This window comes from Aedes aegypti, chromosome 1, assembly GCF_002204515.2.
Source record: "Aedes aegypti strain LVP_AGWG chromosome 1, AaegL5.0 Primary Assembly, whole genome shotgun sequence".
Lineage (NCBI taxonomy): Eukaryota > Metazoa > Arthropoda > Insecta > Diptera > Culicidae > Aedes > Aedes aegypti.
In genome coordinates this window covers 13,134,449-13,159,963 of record NC_035107.1, presented here as the reverse complement: position 1 = coordinate 13,159,963, position 25,515 = coordinate 13,134,449, and the positions used below count along the sequence as shown (strand labels likewise).

General features: G+C 40.1%; 1 protein-coding gene across 4 annotated transcripts; it reads left to right on the top strand.

The window, feature by feature from the left end:
- Nucleotides 1-792: 792 nt before the first annotated feature.
- Nucleotides 793-14,025, top strand: LOC110674745 (pollen-specific leucine-rich repeat extensin-like protein 3). 4 transcript variants are annotated; one of them, XM_021838960.1, is made up of 7 exons: nucleotides 793-941; nucleotides 11,538-11,880; nucleotides 11,992-12,024; nucleotides 12,162-12,209; nucleotides 12,305-12,355; nucleotides 12,418-12,459; nucleotides 12,526-14,025. In XM_021838960.1, the coding sequence occupies exons 1-7, from the start codon at nucleotides 936-938 to the stop codon at nucleotides 12,945-12,947; spliced, it is 945 nt and encodes a 314-aa protein (XP_021694652.1). In that variant the 5' UTR covers nucleotides 793-935; the 3' UTR covers nucleotides 12,948-14,025. The 4 variants fall into 4 exon arrangements, with proteins under 4 accessions (XP_021694652.1, XP_021694655.1, XP_021694651.1 ...); XM_021838959.1 differs by lacking the exon at nucleotides 793-941 and adding an exon at nucleotides 9,857-9,950; XM_021838963.1 differs by lacking the exons at nucleotides 11,992-12,024; nucleotides 12,162-12,209.
- The last annotated feature ends 11,490 nt before the right edge of the window (nucleotides 14,026-25,515 follow it).

Genomic DNA, 25,515 nt, shown 5'->3' with positions numbered 1-25,515 from the left:
AAGAACAACCGTTCGATTTTGACACGGTTCGATTTAGGCAACATGATTTTTTTAGTATGTTGCCAAAATCGAACGGACACTTTGTCAAAAAAATGTGTTAAATCTTAAAAAGTAATGACATTATGAACCAACGGTCTCCAACAAAGTTTTTCAAAACTGAATTTTCTACAACTTATGATAAGAGACCAACTTGTATGTATATCGAAAACTACAAAAAATGTATTTCTATCTCACTTTTAGAGGGATGGATCAAAATGCCAAAAACAGAAGCGCATTTACTTATTGAAAAACCTTCTAAGTAAAAGACTCTATAACCTTTGGAAGCATAATTAAGGCGTTATTCATAAAACACTTTAAAATTACGACAATTCTCACTGTGCATTGGGCGTATATGGGTTAAAATAGAGGTGTTTCCTTCTGAGAACGTATATGTTCTTTCTGATCGCACCATACTCACGCGCTTCTCCGTGAAGCATTCCACACGTGCATGGAACAAATCATCGCACTCTCGCTTTCGTTGCGTTGCGAGAGCGAGAGTATGTCCATTCGCAAGCACGTGTTTCGATGTTTCTACGCGCGCGCACATGCGCGAAGGAATGCCGGTTCTTCGATGCTGCCGAGGCGTTGCCCAACGGAAGGTTGATCGATCGTTGATGGAAGATGCTGCTCGATGCCCAGGGCCTGCTTTGCTCTTTCTCTCTCGTGTATGTGCGCCCGAATCGGGGGCAGGTACCCTACAAGTCCCGAGCAACAATGCAGTGCACAATGCGGCTCTCCACGGACGACGGTCGTCGAGATGCCCCGTCAGATGGGGTTATACAATTTTTCGGCAGCCCCCGGTATGTTTCGTATGTCCGTGGTATAAAATCCGTTGACAGCCTGGGACCGACTATCAGTGTGACTAGATTCGTGAGACGCGCAGCACACACGTGGCAATGAAGGTTGGTTAATTGTCGTCCTGGGTCAAAGGGACATTGGGTGGTTTTTTCGAGGATCAGCAGTAGCAGCAGACAGCAGATTTTATTGGATAACTTGCGGTGTTGAAAAATTTGTGTAAACCAGAGGGACAATCGATTACGTGTTCAGAACTCCGAGTTACGACTCGAACAAAAAGAGCGATATTCAAAGGAACGTAAAAGTGATTGATGGCTTGGGTTATTGGAACATAATTCATGTGACTAATGGCATTAGTGAACATAGACGATGAAAAAAAGCAAACTATTGAACTATGATCGATGAAGAGAAGTGTGAACGCTTTTTTTTCGGACACCAAATCACGAACCGCAATCAAAGTAGCCGATGTGATGTAAATTTGAGGGACAGTCCTACTGCGTTCGGCTCCAAGTGTGTGATTATAGTGATGAATACGGAACACATTCGCCTATTGGCCATCGAAGTAGGCAACGTGATGTGAAGCATTGCCTACTGCGAAAGGAACATTCACAATTAAAGTGCGGCTTCGCACAAGAAACAGATTGATTCGTGATCATCGTCGGTGGCGGCGCGATTAGAGCTATGCAAAATTGGATCGCGATCCTTGATTGGATCCGCATCTCTGACGGTGCCCCCAAGACGGAGGAAGTGTGCAGTGCGGTTTCCAAGTGGTGGTTAAGTGCACTCCAGTGGACTTGAGAGAGGTGGACTTATTAGCGCTGGAGAACTTTGCGAACGATAATGAACTTTGTGTGCACCAAGTCGCCACCGCTGGCTGAAGGAAAAACGAACGGAAATGGACAAAAGTATGGTTATTTGTGATTATGCGCGGATTGATTTGAAATTCAATCAAACTTACTCCGGGTGAGGTCTGGCGGAGAAATGAGTGCGAAACGGAACTCGGGCGATCCAAGGGCTGCTCGGATCGTGATTCATGATTGGCATTGGTGGCAAAGTGATGCATGAAAAATAGTAGGCGTTGATTAAATTACATAAGAATTATATGGAAAATTATTTTCAATACGTGAAATTGGTAGGTATGTTCTTGATCAAACAAATGACATTCGTATTTTTTTCAATTTCAGTGGTTTTATGGTTTCCTCAAACTTGTCCCTTTTTGTCGCCTACTTGCTAATATAAAAAAAACAATTTAAATTCAGCCGAAACGTAAAATTACAAAGAAAAAATATTTTCTCTTTATATAACATTATTGTACCAATTACCTTTTATAATTCTGATCAAATGTTGTCTTATACGGTATTTTATCAAAAGGTCATTTGAATTAGATCTTCTTTATCAGCACATTTTATATACTTCATTAAAAGTCAATCCCTGTAATATTTTATCACATTTCAATTAGAAACTGCCCATTACTAGTGTTTCACACACGCAATATTATTTTTTAACTCTTCCTTTTGTTTTGAACTCCAGTGTGTCATCCCAAAAAAATGACTTTTTAGCTTTTTCAAGTATGTGCTAGAACAAAGGCGTAAATAAAATGATCGCTGTCTCTTCTGTGAATAAATTTGCATCTTGTTAGCAGTTTTTCTCCTCAGGACGCAAGATTGCGTGGCTTCCAAGCGTTCTGAAGAAAATGGATGATAAAAAAACTTGCATCTTGTCACCTTTATTCACAGAAGAGAGGAATAATGGAGAGAAATCGATCATGTCGACCATGATACTTACGTCCTTGTTCTAGCACACGCTTAGTTTTAGGACTAATTTTAGGGATGCTCAATTTTCAGTCAAAGATTAATTTTAAATATTTTTCAATCAAAATAATGATGCATTTCAAACAAGACATCCCAATTTTTGTTTATTCATCCAGTTTTGAGTTACTTCATTTTAAAAAGGCCTATTAGTGATCTGTCTTTATAAGACCAGACAAGTTTGGAAAAAATCACTGCAATGATGAAAAAGATGCGGATCGAATAGTTTTGATACGGAACAAATCTGATGAGTTTCAACATCTTTGAAAAAAAAAATATCGACAGTATGATAGCTCATGCTTTTACAACGCCAAATCCCCAGATGACTTTTTTGTATAAATCCTACTCTAGTTAAACTTCTGTAAGAGAAGTTTCTCCAAGAGACCATCCATGATCCAAAGACTGTTAAACGTCGGCCTTGAACCGACGTAACTATCACAAATTTGGTTTCTGAGTTTTATTTTCAAAAGTTATCAAGTTTTCGTTTTATACGGTAGTTTAACGTTTTTCTGAAAACAACCGAGCACTTTTCCATTTTTTAGTACCTCCAAAAGACGACTAACGAGAAACCTTAAAATCAAATTTCACCATTTGAGAGACAAATACCATAATGAGAATGAACACCAAGTTGTCTGAACGAAGTTGAATAAGCTTTTCTTTGTGATTTTTAGCTCGTCAATATCATGTTTTCTTAGTCCGATAAATTGATTTTTTTTAACCACAGACGTAAGCATTTTTTATGTTAGAGTTTCCACACGCTTCATAGAATTTTAATTCGAATTATTTTATTCAGGTGCACAACGCTTTCTCAATGAATCCTCTTGATAAGTTCCTAGTTTTGCGACAAAAATATATCCACTTGTTTTCTCTCCAATCTGGAAATATTCATACAATTCTATCTTTTTTTTTTCAATGCTATGGCAGATCATCATTTTTTCATGCTTTTCCAATGCCAATAATTGAAAAAAATATATATATGGAACTTAGGAAATTTTTGAACAAAAAAATAATGAAAACAAATCTAATTTGTGGTCTACACTGAAAAAAAATATTCTCAAAACATAAAGTAAATTTAAAAAACGACAATTTTTTACTTGTTTTTAATTATGAATCGTGGTTTACGGCCAACCAGCCGAGTGGAAGTTTAACAACTACCGAAAAGCTAAACATTACATATAATTTGCAATTGGATTAGATGGACAAATTGATGTGAAGATTTGCGAAAAAGTTACACGTCTTCTCAGTGAGAATCGAACTCACGACTCCCTGATCTCTAGTTGGGGCGCGTTAACCAACCGGTTACGGAACATGAGTCCGCCATCGCCAAATGTGCCACTTTTAAGCAACAAACAGTGTCGCTTATAAAAAAAATTTCCTGTCTTATTTTTTCAGCATGCTAGGGGAAAAGCACTAATGACTGAAGAAACTCGCTATCTTCTTCCGTTCGGGAGTTATTGTCGTTTTTCTCACAAAAACATGCCTACTTTGATTGTGAATATCTCTGATTGGGGCAAACATAAAAAATATCTTTTGACGACATTCAGAAGATAAAATAAAATTGAATATTATATCAAAAAATTAAAGATGTGTTATTTTTGTAACTCTGATGAAATGTCCTGAAAACCAAAGGATTTTTAGCAGAAAAACAACAATTATGTTTGTACTACGTCAATATTTTTGCATGTAAATTTGTGTTTTGTTAAGTTCTAAAAGTCGTTCATGGACAACTTTGACGAGAAATCTAAAATAAGAAAGATAGGGCCCTAAAACTGTTTTGATGATTTTCATAGTATGTTTTTTTTTATATTTTGCATTTTGAGCATGAAAATGAAATTTTAGACAACAATAAAATTCTACAAAATTGTTTCTAAAAATGTAAGCTTCCATACTGTGTCATTAAAAACTAGGGTGGTCCACAATATCATATTTATAATAGAATCAACTTTTTTATTTGTAAAAATACTGGTATACACTCTTGGGCAAAGTAGTAAAATTTGTAATTTTGATCAACTTTGCCAAAAAGAGTTTTTCTGTAGCTCAAAATTTGACCAATCTAGAGTATTTTTCCCCAATTATCGCAGGGTGGTCCAACAAAAATAAGTTTTTCAACTCTAAATTTTTAATAATAACTTCTCGTCAAAGTTGTCTATGAAAGACTTTTAGAGCTTAACAAAACGCAAATTTACATGCAAAATGATTGCAGATATCTATTTTAGTTCAAAAGTTATTGAAGTTTTTGTGATAAAAAGTATTTGTTTTTCAAGGCATTTTATTAGAGTTACAAAAATAACACATCTTTATTTTTTTATTATAATATACAATTTCATTTTGTCTTTCGAATGCCGTCAAAAGATATTTTTTATGTTTGTCCCAATCAGAGATATTCACAATCAAAGTGGGCATGTTTTTGTGAGAAAAACGGCAATAACTCCCAAACGGAAGGAGAAAGCGAGTTTCTTTAGTCATCAAATTACGCATTTTTCAAAGCTCTAAAAGTGTTTCATAGACTACTTTGAAAGGATTTTTGGATTGAAAACGCTAGAGCCAGAAAACCAGTTTTGTTTGGACCACCCTATGTCATCGTAGGAAAAAAAAAACTCTAAATCGGTCAATTTAAGAGATACAAAAAAACTTTTTATAACAAAGTTGCTTGAAATTGAATGGTCAACAACTTTGCTATAGCATGTATAGTATAATTTCTACAAATAAGAAAGTTAGTTGCACCATTTCTATGAAAACGTGGTCCACCCCAATTTTCAATAACACCAAACAAAGGGCCTTACAAACACAAACAACTTTGTAGAATACCGTTTTCGTCTAATGTTTCATTCTAAAGCTCAAAATGCATCTTTCCGCGTAAAACTGCTATCTGGACCATAGTGGAATGGGTCGAAAATTGGTGCTCTTCCCCTATTTTCAAACAAAATTAAACATGTTAAAGTCACAATTATCTCATAAGTCAATTAAGCACAATAAGCGAGTCAATTTGATCCAATTAGTTGACTTTGAATTATCGAGAATTCCATATAAAAATTGTCTAATTTGTGGCATACACTGAAAAAAGAACTTTTTAAAATTTAAAGTTATATTGACAAAATTTACATTTTTACTTGGATGAAATTGTTTCTCATGACAGGTAATTGTGTTAACTACCAACCGTCCGTACATTGCGAGCCGGACACTTCTAAGGAAACAAAGTTTTTCTAACAAAAACTATTCATATCTTAAATTATTTTTTTAAGGTGCCATTTTCAAACAAAACAACTGAAAGCCACAATCGTTTCAAAACTTTATGAACCTCAATAAGCGAGCCAATTATGTCTTATCAGTTAACTTTAAAATATCGAGAATTCCATATAAAAAGGGCTCATGACGCGTTTCTCGCCATGTTTTATTCGGAGTTGGCAGCACTCTCTTCGAATACAAAAAAAATGGATACAAGACCTCATCGGAAACATTATTCCTGTATTGTTTTGTAAAGTTTCTAGGGAAAATGTGGTTACATGTGAGTAAAACAACATGATTTTTCATATTTCAAATATAGGATATCATTTCGATGTATCACCGATACCGATATTGAAAATATATAATAAAATGAATTATAAAAATCATGTTTTTTTGTCTCGTGTGTATTGCCCTTCTACGCCTACTTGTCCCATAATCTATGTAAACCTTATGGACCGCGGGACAAATATGCGTAGAACGACAGTGTAATCCCTCAGTACTAGACAAAACAACAAAGGAATAGGACCTTCGATTATCGATACAAAAAAGGACACCGATTTCCATCCTAAATCCTAAAGCGAAGTATGCACTTCAACAGAAACGTAATCGCCTATCTCGATGCGTGGAAAATTTCTTGCAAGAAATGCTCAAGAAAAGCATTTTTCTTTGATCCAGTACGCAGTTGAAAAGAAATGTCAATTGAAATGGAGCTCCCTGTAGGAAATTTCTTGACCATTTCTTGGGCAGAAATTTTTACTTTTCTTGAGCGGAACAGCATACTTAGCTTAAGACAAGACGTATCAGGTCAAAGTGCAAAAACGAAACCAATTGACTGTAAAAAAAGACTACTTCTCATTGGTCGTTTCAGGCCTACTTTCACATCGCTGAGTTGGATTGAAACAGGGCACGTTGTTGCTAGACTGGCCGTGTTGCTAGTTCGTAAATTAGAGTTTCCATCAGAAGTTCGGATATTTTACATTAAATCAATTGAGAGCAATATAATGAAAATTTGATCAATTTTCTCTAAAAATATCACAGGTTTCAGATATGAATCTAATTTTAAAAAATCTAGCGTTTATAATTGCATTAAATAAATGTAGCGTGTAAAACCCAACCAAAATGAATTTGTTCATAATATGTGCTTAAAAAGGATACTGGTAGCACTGGCTTTTGTATCTCCACATTGTCACATAAATAACACGGCACCGCTCAAACGTCAATGAGTGAACGCGTGCATTGGTCCATAGGCCTTTTCATGTGACAGGTCCGTCTATGCATTTGTTTACATCGGTGGAGGACCGGTGCTAACACGGGACTGTCATTTTCAAAGAAGAACTGTCAAAGTGCTTCCGGATCAGCCGATTTGAAACGTCATGTGAAAAGGCCTATGGTGCAGTCTTAGTTGAGCTGTCACGTCCTGTCCTAGCCTTAATCATGCACAGACTTGTTTCTTAGAGTGTTCTTTAAGAGCACTGTAGGTTACAGCTGCAATTCTTCGAGATTTTCGATTATTTGTAGGTACAGTTGATTACCAGCTCAAATATGAAATTGAGTTGTTTGAATCTTGAAACGCTACAAGGTCTCGGCTTAACCAGACATTACACCAGAGCAAGTGTAGTTGATGAGTCCTCAGTAATAGTACAATATGAGAAAGTTTCACCTAAAATGAAAGAACTATCTAATCCATAAGGAAGAGTTAAGATTTATCCTATTTTCCAGGCTACCGATGCAATTAGGTCAAAAAATCATGTGGCCCGCGGGCAATGGATGGTTTGCCTAAAATCATACAAAATCATTTTAAATTATAAAAAAATGGTAGATGTAAATGCAAAATGTTGAATTCAAAGATATTTTAGCTGCAAAACAAATCAAGTGAAAATTAATGACAGTTCAATCAACAAAATTCAATCATTGCTTACTAAGACTTAAAAATAAATTCTGTAGGCAAGCAATGTCAGAATCGAATCACACCTTGTTGATTTATACCGAGCGGCGTAAAAAGCTGGATACGCATGAAGCATCATGGCGGGAAAAAGTATACGCAAAAAATATTTTTAGAGGGTACAATTTCTCGAGAAAATTAATTAGATTCCATCCCGGAAATAAGATCTTTTGGTAATATTTTTTAAGTATTTATAACGAACTTTCTTGCAAAAATTTATTGAAGTTTTGTCAGATGTCGTAGAGGCGTGCGAAACATATTTTTGCGAAAAATGTCTTTGATGTATCTTGAAAAATTTCTGGAACAGTTTGTATGGAATCAGTTTTGGTAGAATTACTGAAAAATTCGTTGATGAATTTTAAAGCTTTCGGCGAAGCTGTCAGAAGCCATAATTGAAAAACTAAATAAGGAATCCTACTAGGTGTTCCTGGTTAAGTTCCTGTCTGGCGCATTTCTAAATTTCTGAAGCAATTTCTAACGAAACTATTGAGCAAATCTCACCAAGCTTTGAGATAAAATATTTGGAGCATTATCAAATGTCTTTAATTACTTTGGTTGGAGTTGAAAAAAAAAGCTTCACACTTATCTTCTGAAAGAGTTGTACTAGGATTTCTCAAAATGACTCGTAGATTCCTTCTGACTTTCTGCCGAAGATTGCTCTAGAATTTCTGTTGAATGTTGAACTAGCGTCAAGTGATGTAACACTTATATAAAGATTCTCACGCCGAGGACCTGGGATCGAATCCCATCCCCGACATAGTCACTTATGACGTAAAAAGTTATAGTGACGACTTCCTTCGGAAGGGAAGTAAAGCCGTTGGTCCCGAGATGAACTAGCCCAGGGCTAAAAATCTCGTTAATAAAGTCAAATCAATCATCAATCAACTTATATAAAGACAAAAAAGAAGACTGCTCTAGAAAATTTGCTAGCAATTTGCTCAGCAAATCTCTCAAAAATACGTCCAGGGTGCGAAAGCGAAACTTAGTTCAAATATCTCGGCAAAAAATACAGTCCCAAAATGGTTTCTGATTATTTTTTCAGGTATTTTACCAAGAGTTTCCACATTTCAAACATTTTTCCAAATTATCCAGAAATTTCACCTCCATTTTTGATTCTTTGATTTTGAGATCAGAAAAAAAAACTTTCTTATATGAATAATTGAATTCTTTTAAACATTACTGGAAAGCTAAATCAAAGTACAGTACAATTTCGTTCGTTGCACTATCTTTAAGTGGGCTACGTTTAATTGGGCTCCCGTTAGTTGGGCTATAGGCCTTTTCATGTGACAGGTCCGTTTATGCATTTGTTTACATCGGTTGAGGACCGGTGCATACACGAGGCTGTCATTTTCATAGAAGAACTGTCAAAGAGCTTCCCGATCAGCTGTTTTGGAACGTCATGTGAATAGGCCTATAGGCCTTTTCATGTGACAGATCCGTCTGCATTTGTTTACATCGGTGGAGGACCGGTGCTAACACGGGCCTGTCATTTTCATAGAAGAAATGTCAAAGTGCTTCCCGATCAGCTGATTTGAGACGTCATGTGAATAGGCCTATAGCCTACCTAAAACGAAGGCGAACGTCATTTTCTGACATAAGACGCTATTTACCAATGTTGGTAGCTTTGTATTCCTTTTGTTCTATGTTATTTGACAACTGGAAACTCTGCCTGATTTCTTTTACTAATGGGCTACAGGTTACAGTACAACAAACGAAAGTTGACTGTATAGTTTTATTATCCTCAGATTTCGAAAATAGTGACTTTAGTGACAATTTTTGTGAAAAAGTGACTTAGTGACTTTTTATTGCGAGTACATAGTGACTTTTTAGTGACCAGGTCCAAAATAGTGACCGTGTCACTAAAGAGTGGCTTACTACCATCCCTGCAAAAAACTATTAGTTGTTTAATTTCACGCTTCACAGAAACATGCGATAAGCGCAAATGGTACCCAACTTACTGCACTTGACGAGAAAGACGTCCGTTAACCAATGTAGTGAGAAAAACAACTACAACAGTTGACTCACCCCATCTTGCTATTGAGATATAAGAAAGAACACAGAATCAGTGCAAATTTTGTTTGAGGACCATCTGGGTGACCATGAAAACGAGCTTCCTATGTGATTCAATTGCTTCCTCCATAGTAACTATGCACCTGAATAGAACAGTAATGGCCTACTTCGACGCTTGAGTTTATATACTTTTCGGATTTTGGTCAAGGAAATTTTATCTTTGTACCTAAAACGAGTATGTCAGAGGAAATGTCATTTCAAATGAAGAGTGTTATATCTAAATTCTTGTCTCAAGCAATTGATTGTTCTCATCTGAAAGACATACCCATTGGTTTAGTAACCACTATGCAGTCTTTGGAAAGGTGTTAACGGAAGGGATATTTTCCCCCAATTTACTATTGTGAAGAGCTAGGTCATCGACTACAAAAAGTTTATCTTCGTTGTAGTAATGTTCTTACAAATTTTAAATGATGTATGCTCAACCAAATCTTTCAAAAAGTTTGAAATTTTGATACGAAGTGTCGTAATCAAATCAATAACCTACCCAAATAATGAAACCCAATTGGTACTACACTCAGTGCTCAACTTTGACAGATTGCAGCATTGTAGATTTCGCTCTATTACCTCACGTATCATAAAATGTCGAGTACTTGCAAAGGGCATAAATATCTTTATTTCGTCTTTGATGTAACGATTACCTCTATCGTCATTTCGAAATCAAGACGTAAAACTATCAAATTTGGATAATACTCTTTAGGTCCATTTGTTCACGAGTAATTACGTTCCCATCTGCTCTAAACTGAATTGAACTAATGCAAATCATTATCACGATTTCCAATGTCATAACTCAATTCTTCGAATAACGTTCATAAGCCCAAACAATTACCTCGTTCAGATCAAACAGCAGGGTTACCGTCAACCAAAACAAAACCTCTGCAATCAATCGCCGCATATCTCCAAACCTCCATGCCGTCGTCAACTGAAAGCGATCCTCCGTCTCGGGCAGCGTTTTCTTTTGATCTCTAATGTCTGCCCAGCACCCGCACCATCATCAATATGACGGGCATCATCGGTTGATCGACCGATCAAAGCATGCGCGCTGAGTGTTATGCCATTTCCAAACAATAACAGCACAGCAACAGGTCCATCACCATCGCAGTAGGCCACTGTGCAACTGGGGGATGCCACCGAAAAGCCCAAGGTTGAGCGATGATACAAACAGAGAGCGGAGAGATGACGGAGAAATTGCAACAACGACGCGCGGAGCTAATTGGAAAACTGGTTTTTTTTTCTCAGAGTGAATATTTTGTAAACGAAAGAAAACAAAAATGCGCAACGTAAATTGAGAATGGATTGCCGCCGCGTGACGCACGGTGTGCCAAAGGTTGACCCAGATCGCGGATGCACTGTAGTCAATGGGTTTGGCAACTTTGTCTAGAGCAAAGATGAAATGAAGACATAGTGGGCGGGCTTCGAATGGGCGCCACTTCCACACTTGATCCCCAAGTTTGACAGATCGCAGTACCCGCTTTTTTCACAACTTCTAGATTTTGCTCTATTAGCACATGCCACACAATTTTGAGTAGCTTAATTTCGTCTTTGACCTAGGGTGCAACCGCAGAAGATGAACTGTTCGTCCTGCTGCTACTGCTGAGAACTGCGCGGTCATGTCATCGTTCCTTCGATCACTTATATCCGATTCCCTTTGCCATTCGCAGGTTTTTGTAGTACTTTTCGCCCTCGTGGCATGCTCCTCGGCGACGTTTGATTCACTCTTCGGCGGAAAGGGCGGAAAGGAAGGCGGCGGCCTGGGTGGACTGTTTGATCTGGAAGGACTCCTCGGAGGGTTACTTGGCGAAGGAGGTGGCGGCAAGGGCGTACGATCCTCGTATGGTCCTCCGCCAAGACCCGTGTACGGACCACCTCCGCCACGTCCTGTCTACGGACCTCCACCACCACGACCAGTCTATGGACCTCCGCCACCACGTCCAGTCTACGGACCGCCCCCTGTAGCCCCGCCCCGTCCAGTTTACGGACCGCCAGCCCCGGCTCCAGTTCCAGGTTAGTCAGCGCTTGCTCTCTGAGTAGCGCTGTGCATGGATTCAAACCCGACATTTCATTAAGAGATCATTTATTAACAAAGTGCTAACTCATTTCTTGTACCCTTAACAGCATTTAAAGTTCCTCCATCCGATCGTTTTCCAGGTAATTATTAGTGCTCACCGCATCTTCCAGCGTAGATTGTCGATCTTTTATATTCTTGCTCAAATTTAATGTCTACTAAATGTACTTATTTTCACAAATCTGTTTAACTCATAACCATTTTTACGCTAACATCATAGTGTTACCCCCGCGACCGGTTAACCGACCACGATCGCCACCTCGACCAGGTAGGTTTCCATGGCAACCAAACCATCCATAATTCATAGCTAACTTCGATTGCTTGTTGTTCCATAAAATGTTTTAATCGCCCATTTCGTTGTAGTGTATGGACCTCCTCCAGTACACCATGCTCCTGCTCCGGTTCCAGCTCCAGGTAATTGCTACCTTACTCTCGGTCTCCTTGATCATTCATTATTACTAAATTCATACTTACAGTGTATGGTCCACCTGCTCACCATCCACCAGCTCCTTCTCACGGTAAGTAACTTGTCATACGATCGTCTTTCAATCAGAATCACTGAAACTCTCGTTTCTTATCTACAGCCTATGGACCTCCTAACTACTCTCCACCAGCTCCTGTGTTCCATCCTGCCCCGGCCCCAGCTCCCGCTCCAGTCTTCCACCAGCCAGCTCCAGTCTACGGACCACCGCAACATGCTCCAGCTCCCGTATACTCACCACCACAGCCAGTCTTCCACCAGCCGCCTCCAGTCTACGCCCCACCTCAACCTGCACCTTCTCCAACTTACGGAGTCCCGTCAGCTCCCGCTGCTCCCCAGGTGATCACCATTGTTCAACCCCCCCGGACTGAATACCTGCCCCCAGAGCAGATCCAGCAGCTTCCGCTCCAGGACACGAACATCAACTTCAGCGGCGTGAGCTCCAGTGCGGTTGCGTCCGGAAGTATCACGGCCAGCGGTGATTCCGGCTACCACTACGGCATTGGACACGGATCTGGTCATTGATCCTAGATCTAAGTCCAGCGGAGCAAAAGACAAACCCGAGAGCTATCTCGCTCTCTCTCATTTTAGCGGAGAGAGCGAGAGCGGATTACAGTGGCGCACATACACACACAAGAAATTAAGACACACTTAGCTAGGATTGTGCAATACCAAAAAAGGTTAATTTCAACATATTTTACGTTAAGAAGCCGAGTACCTTTCTCCGTTAACACCCGGCATTCAATTAACTTGACCGGAGCCCAGCGAACTAATAATGATTTCTGTCGGACTTTTCGATAAACCATCGAAAAGTCTCCTCCCTAGTCACTTATTCCGGCCCATAACCTCAGCGTTTTTCGCTGATTTTCATTTTAGAGTGTAGAGTACACACAAAATCACAAACACCCGACGCCAGCAATTAGTGACTATACTCAGAAAGGTAACTTTAGTTCAAAACAAATTCGATTAGCTTTAAACAAAAGAAGAAAAAACTCGTAAACTGAAACGCCGAAAATGAATCAAACCTTCGGAGGAGCATCCACCGCGAGATAGGAAATGTACTACAAAAAAAAAAAGAATCTCGTATAAACCTACGAAACACCCGATTTGCTCAATTTGCGTGCGCATCAGAAACCGTTCCTCTTCCTCGTGGTTGAGAAATGGTTTTGGCCCGTAATTAATGATAAATAGCTCACGAGTATCACACCGACAAGCGGAGCAAAAACACATACCCACTAAAACTGCTATAAATTAATTTATGTAATTGTAAATTAATCTTAGGACGCGCGTCGTAAATTGTCGATCAGAAAAGTTTTAAGTTTTTGTATCACCTTGTTTAGCGTAAGCAGTGGCGTTGCCGCCATCAGAATACAAGAAATCATATGCAACAGAACGCGAAGAGAAAGACAGAGAGAGAAAAATGAAGGTTCTCTTCCGTTTTTGGGAGAAAACATTGACCCAATGCCATATTTAAGATTGAAAGAACAAGAAAAAAAAATGGGACGACAAAAAGAACAGTAAAAAGTGAGGGCACGAAACACGTGCAATGTACAGAAGAACAAAATTGATTAAATGAGAAATTTTTAATAAAATATACGAAAAATTGAAAACTGCTGGGACATACTTCTTTCATGAAAGAAAAAAATCCACTAAGCCGTAACCTTTGACAATATATGACTTGATAGTAATCGTGAATTTGTTCAGTATAGAAAAATGTGGTGGTCATTGGAAAACATTGAGTGCTATGAAAATCACTAGTGATTCTGATAAAAAAGTCGGTGTAATTTCACTGCTGCGAGTTTGCTCCACACCCTTCATTTGAAGCATAATTCAGCTTCAAAAACTATTATTCAGCTACTAATGTTACATGGGAAGCCCTTCAAAATTAATATGGGAATTACTATAGGAAAACCAAGTAATTGATTCAATTGGTTATAACATCGTCCCATGCAGGGACGAAAAAAATCATGCTCACTATACTCAATTCACCAACATTTATGCCACCATCAAAGTAACCGCACTACCACCAATATGATTGTACCAATGAAGGTGGCACAAAAGTAGATTGGCAAAACAAACAACGATGCCCGTATGTCGTTGGTGTTTTTGATTATCAGAAGCAGAAGAGTGTCAGTTTTAGAAAATTGATTATCAATGAGGTTCATATTAATTAAAAAATATGCTGCTATACGGGTAATGAGCAATCCGATGCACGTAATCGATTATATTGACGCGTCTTCAGTGTGCCTCGTGCAAAAATTACAATTTGCCGAAGCGGAATGTAAAAAAGTCAAGCTAGTTAGAATGAATATCATTTTTTGTTTCTGTTTATCATAAAGCGGTTGAGTAGCAGCAGGTTAAAAGGAAACTGAAAATCTTGCGTAAGCGCTTTGCCAATCTTTGTTGTGTTGTCAAGGTGAGGATAAAAACAAATAAAAATCAACGAAGATTCTACCCAGCAAGTATCAATGTAGGCGAGGGTAGATTGAGTATTTTCGTCCCTGGTCCCATGTACCTTTGAGAGTTAGTAGGATACTATTAGACACACCTATTACTGCCCAAGTAACCAATAAGCCGTTAAAATCGGCACTAAGCCGGTTCTATAGTCGATTTAAAGGCTTTGTCGACAGAGCTAATTGGGTCCTAAAGCCCTGTCCCAATTTTAGTGCCAAACGCTTAAGTTTAGGCCAAAACCACATGTTTACTCAATTTTATAATGTTTTCCGTTGATTTAAGCCCAAAAACATTTTTATTAGATTTTGTCACATCCTTTGGCTTAAACTCAAATTTTGGGTGTATTTTGTTTTCCGTGTCCCTTACGAAATGTCAGATAGGAACAACCCCAGTGGTCGAACTAAAACCCCTGTGGTGTTTTTGTCGACTAAGCGAACGTCAAACATGATCAAAAGTGTCAAGGTTCATTTATTGACCAAATTTTTAAATTAAAGTTTAAACATGATATAGCCATTATTTGAGCGGAAAAAATTGCTAAAGTAATTACAGTAACATGCTTTTTCGTGTTATTAAATAAAAACAAGATTTCATTACAAATTTTAGGACCCAATTGGAACTATATCGTAATTTACGACTGTAATAAAGCCGCTTTTGGCGAATTATTTGGCTGATAAACAGCCTACTCGTACTTTGTCTCTGAAATGAGTGATGTCAAAATTTTATAGCAAGTGACAAAAAAAAAGAAAAATAATAATTGTTTATCTTTCGTGTGATTTTCTTTTCTTTCCCTTGCTCCCTCTGGATACATTTTTTTCCATTTTGCTGCGGGACCCAGGCGCAAACTGCTGTCGTCGAAGTTCATATTTATGATTCCCGTCGCATTTTCCATCTGCTCCATCGATGCACGAGTGGAATGAGATGCTTAACGTCGTGTTTAAAAGAGAAATGTTTGCAGCGATGTGTCTATTTTTATCCTGTCGAATCACGAGTGATGCTGGCGATGCCGGCAAGGCATTTGGCCATATAGCTATGTACATAGCAGTGTAAAAGAAGCAAAATTCACAGAAAAAAAAATCGATAATGGATCAACATTACCCCACCACAATCTTTTATAATCGATTTACGAATCTGTTCATATCTTAGAGCATCTTATATAAAAAAAACATTCATGGAACGCCATTCATCGCAGGTTCGTTTTGGTTGACTTTCGAGACATCCAAGGTCTCCTGATACATTGCTTTATTCGCTTTATTCTCTGCGGTGAGAGAAAAAGAGTGCGGAGAGATATGTTGCGCTTCATTCTATCGCATGTTGACATTTGCGTACGATCTTTTTCATAGGTGCAAGCGGGATATGAAATCTCTTTCAACGTCGTAATCCCGATTCAGTTTTGTTATGGTTGATAAACGTCAAGGCACTAGGCCGTTTAGAAGCATTGACGGTCGTTGTGTACGGCTTATTGGCACAGGGCTTACAAGCACTAAAATAAAGCGTTATATACTAATATACGGCCAATAACAGTGCCTGAGGGTCACAGTGCCTATAAGCATTCTAAAATATTTTATGAAGCTAGTAGGCACTGAAAATCCATTAAATGACTCATATACCGCTTATAACAGTGCTTGTTGGTTACCTGGGTGGCCGTCCACACCATACGGAGCTCTGGATGACGTTGAAGAAAAAGCTCAGGTAACGAACGATGAGTTGATCGTGGTGGCGAAAGCCTTAAAAATCAGGAAGGCTCCGGGACCAGACGCTATCCCCATCGTAGCTCTGAAAGCAGTAATCCAAGAAAACCCGGATATGTTCAGGATCGTGCTGCAAAAATGCTGGTGCTGCTGCCTAAACCAGCAAGCCTCCTGGAGATCCTTCAGCATATAGACCGATAAGTCTGTTGGACACAGTTGGCAAAGTGCTGGAGCGAGAAAACGGCTTGAACGACATGCAGTTCGGCTTTCGGAAAGGTAGGTCCACCGTTGATGCCATCCGAACGGTCGTGGAAGCTATGGAGACGGCATGGAAGCAAAAGAGGAGAGGAAATCGGTACTGCGGTCACTCTGGACGTTAAAAAATCTTTCAACACTACCAGTTGGGCTGCGATCGCTGAATCACTGCACAGATTGGAGGTCCCCGAATATCTTTGTAAGATTATGAGGAGCTACTTTCAAAATCGTACACTGATCTACGAAACAGACGCTGGGAAAAGGTGCACAACAGTCACGGCAGGTGTCCCACAGGGTTCTATTCTTGGCCAGACCCTCTGGAACGCTATGTATGAAGGAGTGTTGAAGCTGAGCTTCCCCCGGGGTGTGGAGATCGTCGGTTTCGCGGATGACGTGGTACTCGTAGTCATCGGCGAATCACTATAGAAAATAGAAATACTTGCTACTGAGTCAGTAGACGCCGTAGAAGAATGGATGCGAGGCAAGAAGCTTGTGTTAGCCAATCACAGAACCGAAGTAGTGATGATAAGCAACCGAAAGGCAGTGTAGCATGCGGAAATCTCAATTGGACAGTGTACCATCGACTCGAAGCGGGAAGTCAAACATATGGGAGTGATTCCTCAGACAACCAGAAGTCGCATAACAGTTAACGAACAAAGTCGTTAATTCATACAAATTGCATCACTCTCGCACTACATGGTGGATGAAATCGCTTGAACGATGAGTTTCCTCGCATAAAACGCTCTTTTAAACGAGTTCATATGTCCATTTAGTTTCGTCCCGTATACTCGTACAAGGTAAATCGGATCAATCCGTAGCAGCTGTCAAATCAACTTTGTTATCATAAATTTAGTCGCATAAAGGTACAGATTAATACGCAATAAAATCTGCACACTCGCATTGCATGCTATTTTTTTTATCATATAAAATATGCACGTATATCGCCTCCACTTTTGTACGTATAAGGCCTTTGCGCTACATCTTATATGTCAAACTTTGCACATGTAAGCATCGCAAAACGCAAAAGGTGATTTCGTTTTACGTACATTCTGGTTGACTGGGCCTGTCGATGTACACGCTAACAAATTTTATTGCATAATTTACCGATTCCATGGTAGAATTACCGACTACAAAAATCTGTTAAGTTTACTATAATCTGGTACAAATCACTGAGCAGTGCAGTAAATGTGACCATGTCCATAGTACACTGAGAACAGCGTTGCAGTTGAAATTACTATATTAGAGGGTTAAATTAAATACACAACGCCACTTGATTTGTGCAGACTAAATTTGCATTTATTTCAAATATTTTGTGCATTCAATTTTACCATGGCACCATTTCGACAGTAAAAATCACTATATCATGGTTAATAACTTGCAGCAGGCCAGAATCGAACCGAGGATCTGGCGATTGTCAAGCACGAACGCTTAACGCTATCGATGCGGTTGGATTGAGAGGGAACAAAACGCAAATAAAAAGCGTTCTTGATTGCTCAATCGTGATTGGAATAGTAAATTTAAAAACTTGTTCATGGTTCTCATTACTTCAATGCTTGTTTCAGTGTACATGTACACTGAAACAAGCGTTGAAGTAATGAGAACCATGAACAAGTTTTTAAATTTACTATTCCAACCAAGATTGAACTGCAATGAACGCTTTTTATTTGCGTTTTGTTCCCTCTCAATCCAACCGCATCGATAGCGTTGAGCGTTCGTGCTTGACAATCGCCAGATCCTCGGTTCGATTCTAGCTTGCTGCATGTTTTTAACCATGATATAGTAATTTTTACTGTCGAAATGTTGCCGTGGTAAAATTGAAAACACAAACTGTTTGAAATAAATGCGAATTTAGTCTGCACAAATCAAGTGGCCGTGTGTATTTAAATTAACCCTCTGATATAGTATTTTCAACCGCAACGCTGTTCTCAGTGTAGTAAATTGGTCTGAAATTCCATGGTAGTTTCAAGAATGGGCGTAGTCTGGGAGGGAGAAACCAATACAAAATTTCTGTACGTCATAGTGAGCCGGGATTCCGCTGTCACGAACTGTCACTGTGAGCCCAGATCTCAAACATTGGACTAACATGGAAAAAGCGCTTAACTGATTGAAACACAATTTCGCATTTCATGAAAAGTGACAAAAAATGAATGAAAATAAATTAAATCACATAATGCAAGTAATGTCACGTGAGCATCTTTCAACTGATTGAATATGAAGCATTGAAAAACGCATCGTTTTACTTTTTCCAATGAAAATTAATTAGTGCATAGAAAACTGTGGCCCTTTTTCCATGTTTGTCAGGAAAGATCGAAAGTACACAACAAAAGAAAACTAGCGGTTTTCTCCAAGCCTGCCTTGATTGTTGTTGGCAAGCTGGAGTTATCTTGCAGTTCAAACAACATTTATAAGGTTTAATCACCGCATGACTTTATTATTATTAAAATTCATTGGCTTTTTTCGGTGAATACAATATCTATACTCAGAGTGAAAGGGAGTAACGAAAGTAATGAAATGACAAGATGGATAGAATCGCAAGCGAGCAACGAGAGAAATGAATAGAAGTTGAAAATTTGTTTTAACAGAGGGCCATATGTGTGAACAACACAATCGAAACGACAAATCGTTGCCTAACGTCCTGGTCTTGAACGGCTAGATGTTGTAGTGTTGGTCACTACTGTAGTACCCATATGCAGAACAATAAATGTTTAAACTAAATTAAATAAAAAAATCTATAATTAAGAACGCCATAAATACTGGACTAATAAATGGTTGGATCAAATAAAATGAACTATAAAATATATTATTGAACCAGTTTTGAAATTATTGAATTGTTTGGCAGTTTACCTACATTGTGTTTATTGTGTATCGATTGCTTTACGATAAGTCCAACCCTGTGTTAGTAGCGAACGACAGCAGTCTCGATGCAGCGACGTTAAAAGCTTTTGAAATGAACGAAGACTGCGAAAGCTTCCAACCGCTTCGCGGAACGAAGGAAAAAACGATCATTCACTAGCGTAAATTCGGGCAGTAAAGTTGTGCGCGTATCTTCTGAAGAGTTTCGTCCGAAAACAAAATGGAGTCTCATAATTCCGGAGACCATCCGGATTCCGAAGATTACGACAACTACTAACACTAGACAGGCAAAAATTTGTCGCCTCGACCTGTTAACTATATTGTTCGGCGTATGTAACAGTTCTATCGATCGTTGGCATATTTTCGGAGATTGATACGAAATTGACGTTACTTATTGGATTTTTTCGCGTCTAATATCGCATACCCCTAATTTGCCCAAGTGATCATTCGAACTGAAGTTAGATTTCTTTGCCAATTATATTCTACATTTATAAGGTTTAATCACCGCATGACTTTATTATTATTAGATATTAGACGCAAAATAATCCAATAAGGCTGATACAAATATTAATTTTCTTTTATGTCACCCCCCCCCCCTTCAAAAATCCGAAAATTTTGAAGGGGAGAAAAAAAAAGATTCATCATTTTTTTGACATCAGTAAGGTTTTTTTAATTTTTAGAGTAAAAACCAGGCAAAATAATGATGCAGATGACGATTGGAAAAAGTTTAACAACTATCGTTAAAAATAAATATTCGAAAAAATAACTTTTTTTTCATTTTTAATTTTTTGTTCCTTATTTATTTTTATCCCCCCCCTCGTACCTTCCAAGTGGTTTCGGACATAAAAGAAAATTAATATTTGTATCAGCCTAAGTAACGTCAATTTCGTATCAATCTCCGAAAATATGCCTAATCCTTGGGTGACTAATCTGGCTTTATATCGCACGACGTCACCGGATTCGTCCTCCTTGCGCTTGAAGACCCACTTGCAACCAACTTTCTTGCGGCCAGCTGGTAGTGTGGTGATCTCCCATGTGTCATTTTCCGTCAGAGAACGGAATTCTTCATCCATCGCAGTCTTCCAGTACTCGCTCTCAGGACTTGCTAAAGCTTCTTCATAACTGCGTGGCTCAGCAATCGAATCCAACACCATGTCAATAGTTTCACGGTATCGTACTGGTGGTATACCCTTCGATTGACGATTCGATCTACGAGGGGTCGCAGCGGCTTCATCGTTCAACGTTGATTCATCAGCAGTGTCATAATCGCAATTTTCATCGTCCAGAAGATCCATGTCCGACGCATCCAACGGTTCTGAATTGACCGCCGGCGTTACTTCAATAGCGGTTGGCTTGATTCCTAACTCGAAATCGACAACATTCTCCGCTTCATGATGCCGATTGACATTCTCGGCTTGATCGAGGCGCTCCTCCTCAACGAAATTCGCATCACGGCTGATAATCACTCGTCGAGTCGACCGGTCCAGGAAGCGATATGCTTTGTGGTCCGGTGAGTACCCCACAAACGTTAGTTTCGTCGATGTAGGGCTTAACTTCTTCCTCTTCTGCTTGGGGACATGGACGTACGCCGCACTGCCGAAAACTTTCAGGTGCGTCACATCCGGCTTCCTTCCATGCCAGAGCTCGAACGGGGTTGTTGGAATCGATTTCGATGGCAAAATGTTCTGCAAATAAACGGCAGTACTTACCGCCTCAGCCCAGTAGCACTCTGGAAGATTGGCATCAAACAACATGCACCGGCTCATCTCGACCAAGTACCGATTCTTCCTCTCGGCAACACCATTTTGTTGGGGGGGAATAGCTTGCGGTGAACTGCGCTCAAATACCTTCACGTTTGTAGAAAGCCCTCAGCGCACTTCCTGTGTATTCGCCTCCTTGGTCGCTTCTGACTATTTTCGGCGGTCGGCCGAACTGGGTCTTCATCATGGCCACGTACTCCATTATCTTCTCTGGAACATCTTCCTTCTTTCTTAGCAGGTACAGGACACAGAATCTGCTGTAGTCGTCTATGATGGTCATAAAATAACGGCATCCAGACACCGACACGTTCTCAACAGGGCCGCAAACGTCGGTGTGCACGAGGTCGAGAACGGCAGTAGATTTCCTCTCCACCGATTTCGGAAATGGTTTCCGACTCATTTTGGCCTTCTGGCAGCAGTCGCATCCCTCTCGCACACCGCAATCGTACACCTTCAGCCCATTCACCAGGTCCTTCTGTACCATTTCTCCGAGAGCGTTGGGGTCACGATGCCCAAAGCGCCGATGCCACACGTGTTGGCAGTCCACGTTATGGTGATCTTTCGCAGCCATCAAAACTTCTTTCGAGGTTCTAACCTTGTAGAGTCCACTAGTCTTGATCGCGGCCGCTGCCAATTGGCCACCGACGAGAATCCGGCACCCTACTTCGTCGAACGTCACTGCGGCGCCTTTCTCTACGAGCTTCGGTACAGAGAGCAAGTTGATTTCCAAGCTTGGTACGAACAGCACGTTTCCAAGGGTTACCGTAGTTGTTTTTGTAGAAATATAGTAGTGACAGCCCATTGCAAGCGAATAATATGACAGTAGTATCACCCCCTTGGTCAATGATGACAGATGTTCGTGTATTTGTATGTGTTGATAAAATAAGACGAAGCATAATCGCTGATAGATGTAGAAAGTTGATTGTATTCTGTTAGTCCGTACTAGTTCGTTGTAGATAAACATGTTGAAAAAACGCATCCCTTGTTGATAATTTTTCTTCGCTGTATCACGAATCTCGCGACGGTAATTCGGTCTGGTGTCTACCGTGTCCGCTGCGCTGAGAATTCCATCAGGTCATGGGCTCAGATTTTGCGAAGAAAATGTTCTAAGAAAGTGTCCAGTCGTAGCGATCTTTTATTGCTTGTACGTTTGAGTAACGGTTCGAAAAAATGTCTGCGTTAATGTGAATTTTGCTGTCGGATAGCAATTTCTAGAAGAAGTGAATTTGTATTAATCAGCAAGAAGTAGAAAGGCGAATACGGACTATTAAGAGAGTGGAGCATTTGAACGAGGAGGAGGCAGCAGCTATTGTGTTGATATAGAGACTATACAGCGTGATTGTGTGTGAATGATAGTAGAATAAGGAAGAAAGTTGACACAGTGGTTCAAAACGGTATATTTTTTAAGCGGTATTTTGAGAATTGTAAGTGTTGGAAAATGGCAGAAACGAAGATTTGTTTTGACCGATTGAACGACTCCAACTGGACAACATGGCGTTACAGAATGGAGGTGATGCTGATGAAGGAAGATTTGTGGTCGACGGTCAAGAATGACAAACCAGAGTCAGCGGAAATTACGTCAGCATGGACAAGAAAGGACGAAAAGGCAAGAGCGATGATTGGATTGGCATTGGAAGACAATCAGTTGGTCCACATTATGGAAGCACTAAGCGCCCAAGAGATGTGGGAAAAGCTCAAGGGCTATCATGAGCGAGGTTCGTTGTCTAATAAAATCCATGTACTTCGGAGACTCTGTTCGATGCGGCTGGTAGAAGGCGGAAATTTATCAGATCATTTGATGGAGGCTTCTGAGTTGGTGTACCGTTTGGCGAGAATGGGAGAGTCTTTGAAGGAGCACCTGGTTGTAGCGATCCTATTGTCAAGCCTGCCGGATTCGTACGACCCTCTTGTCACCGCACTAGAAGGTCGTCCTGAAGAGGACTTAAAATTGGATTATGTAAAAGGGAAGCTAATGGGTGAGTGGCGGAGAAAAAATGTAAATCAGATACCGGAAACAGAGAAAGTTATGAAATCCTTTGTTCAAGTGGAAAACCCTAGAAATGTTCAAGTATGTCATCACTGCAAGCAAGAAGGACATTTTTGGCGGAGTTGTCCTGTTTTGATGGAAAAGATGCACGTAAAAGGAAGAAGACAGGATGAAATAAAATCAGTAACTGTGCAACGTTTGAGTCTGGATAGTGATACTAGTGACCGAAGAGTGTGCTTCACTGCGAAGGGTAGTGAAAACGTATTGAACGTTAACAGATGGATCATGGATACCGGAAGTACGATGCATATGACGGGTTCGACAAAGAGTTTCACAAGAAGAGTCCCGTGCAATGTGAATATAAAACTAGCAGATGGAAGAATGGTGATTGCTACAGAACGAGGACCAGGAAGCATAGTAGGACGTGGGCCAGATGGTAACTCTGTGCAAATAAAGTTGAAGGAATTGTTTTATGTGCCTGGTTTGACCGAAAATGTGTTGTCGGTCAGTCAGGTTACTAACGGAGGTTATTCTGTGGTATTTGGTCCGAAAAATTTTCGTATAATGGATGACTGTAACGTGATAGCTGTGGGAGAGAAAAGCGATGGCTTGTATTTTTTATAAAACGTTAAGTGTTAGTTGTTTATCCAGGAGGAGAAGATAATTAGGAAATGACGTGCGACTAAAAATATGATAAATGAGTGAGCTGCACCAAGGAGGAGTGTAGAAATATAGTAGTGACAGCCCATTGCAAGCGAATAATATGACAGTAGTATCACCCCCTTGGTCAATGATGACAGATGTTCGTGTATTTGTATGTGTTGATAAAATAAGACGAAGCATATTCGCTGATAGATGTAGAAAGTTGATTGTATTCTGTTAGTCCGTACTAGTTCGTTGTAGATAAACATGTTGAAAAATAACGCATCCCTTGTTGATAATTTTTCTTCGCTGTATCACGAATCTCGCGACGGTAATTCGGTCTGGTGTCTACCGTGTCCGCTGCGCTGAGAATTCCATCATTTTTACCGTTGTCATGGTAACATAACAATCGACCGGAACCGACACCTTCTACTTTCGCATTTTTTCCATCCGCCAGGCTGACAGATTTCACAGCGCTTTCTTCTAGATCTTCGAAAAATCCTCGTTCGCCGCACATGTGCCGGGATGCTCCCGAGTCCACAATCCACTCACCAGAATTCGCTTGGACACCGGCCATCAGGGCAAATGTCACCGCGTCTTCACTGCGTGCAGTTCTTGCTTTTGGTGAACGACCTTTTTCCGATTCCGCCTCCTTGGCGTACAACTTACACTCCTTTTGCTTGTGGCCAGTTTTCTTGCAAAAATGGCACACCAGCGGCTTCTTTTTCTTCAGGAAACTTGCCTTCATCGCTGAATCCGTCGATCCATGGTCCCGTTTGGCCACTTCATCCAGCAGCTTGCTTTTGACCAGCTCCAGCTTCAGGTCATCGTCGGAACGGCTTTCTAGGGCCGTCGCCAGCGTGTCGAAAGAATCGGGGAGGCTCCTAAGCACCAATGCAACCATCAGTGGCTCACCTAGGTCCAGTCCAGCACACGACAGCTTACCAAACAGCTCTTCCAGCTCGAATAGATGGTTCTGCATGTCGTCCCCGTCCTTATACGTTTTGTTGCAAATTCGCTTCAGAACTGCAACCTTCGAGCAGAGGGACGTCTTCTGGTGGTGTTTCTGGAGATTTTCCCAAGCTTCCTTGGCCGTCTTCGTATCGCGAATCAGGGCGTGTTGCTGATCCTCCACGAGCAGCGCAATCGTCGCTCTCGCTTTGCGGTCACCACCCTTCCATTCGTCCGTCATCGGCTCCGGGGCTTGATCTTCGATGTACTTCCACGTGTCCTCTCGAGTCAGCAGCATTTCAGCCTTGAACTTCCACACAGCATAGTTGGAATTATTCAGCTTCACGATCGAAATCTTGCTTCCCTCCATGGTACTCCTACTTCCAGAAACTTCTACTTCGGCAGCGAAAAGTGAAAAAAATTCAAATTCGCTCAAGCGGATTGCTTTGACTGGGGCCCACAACCTATTGGGTATTCGGAGGGCAAGAGAAGTTCGACTGAAC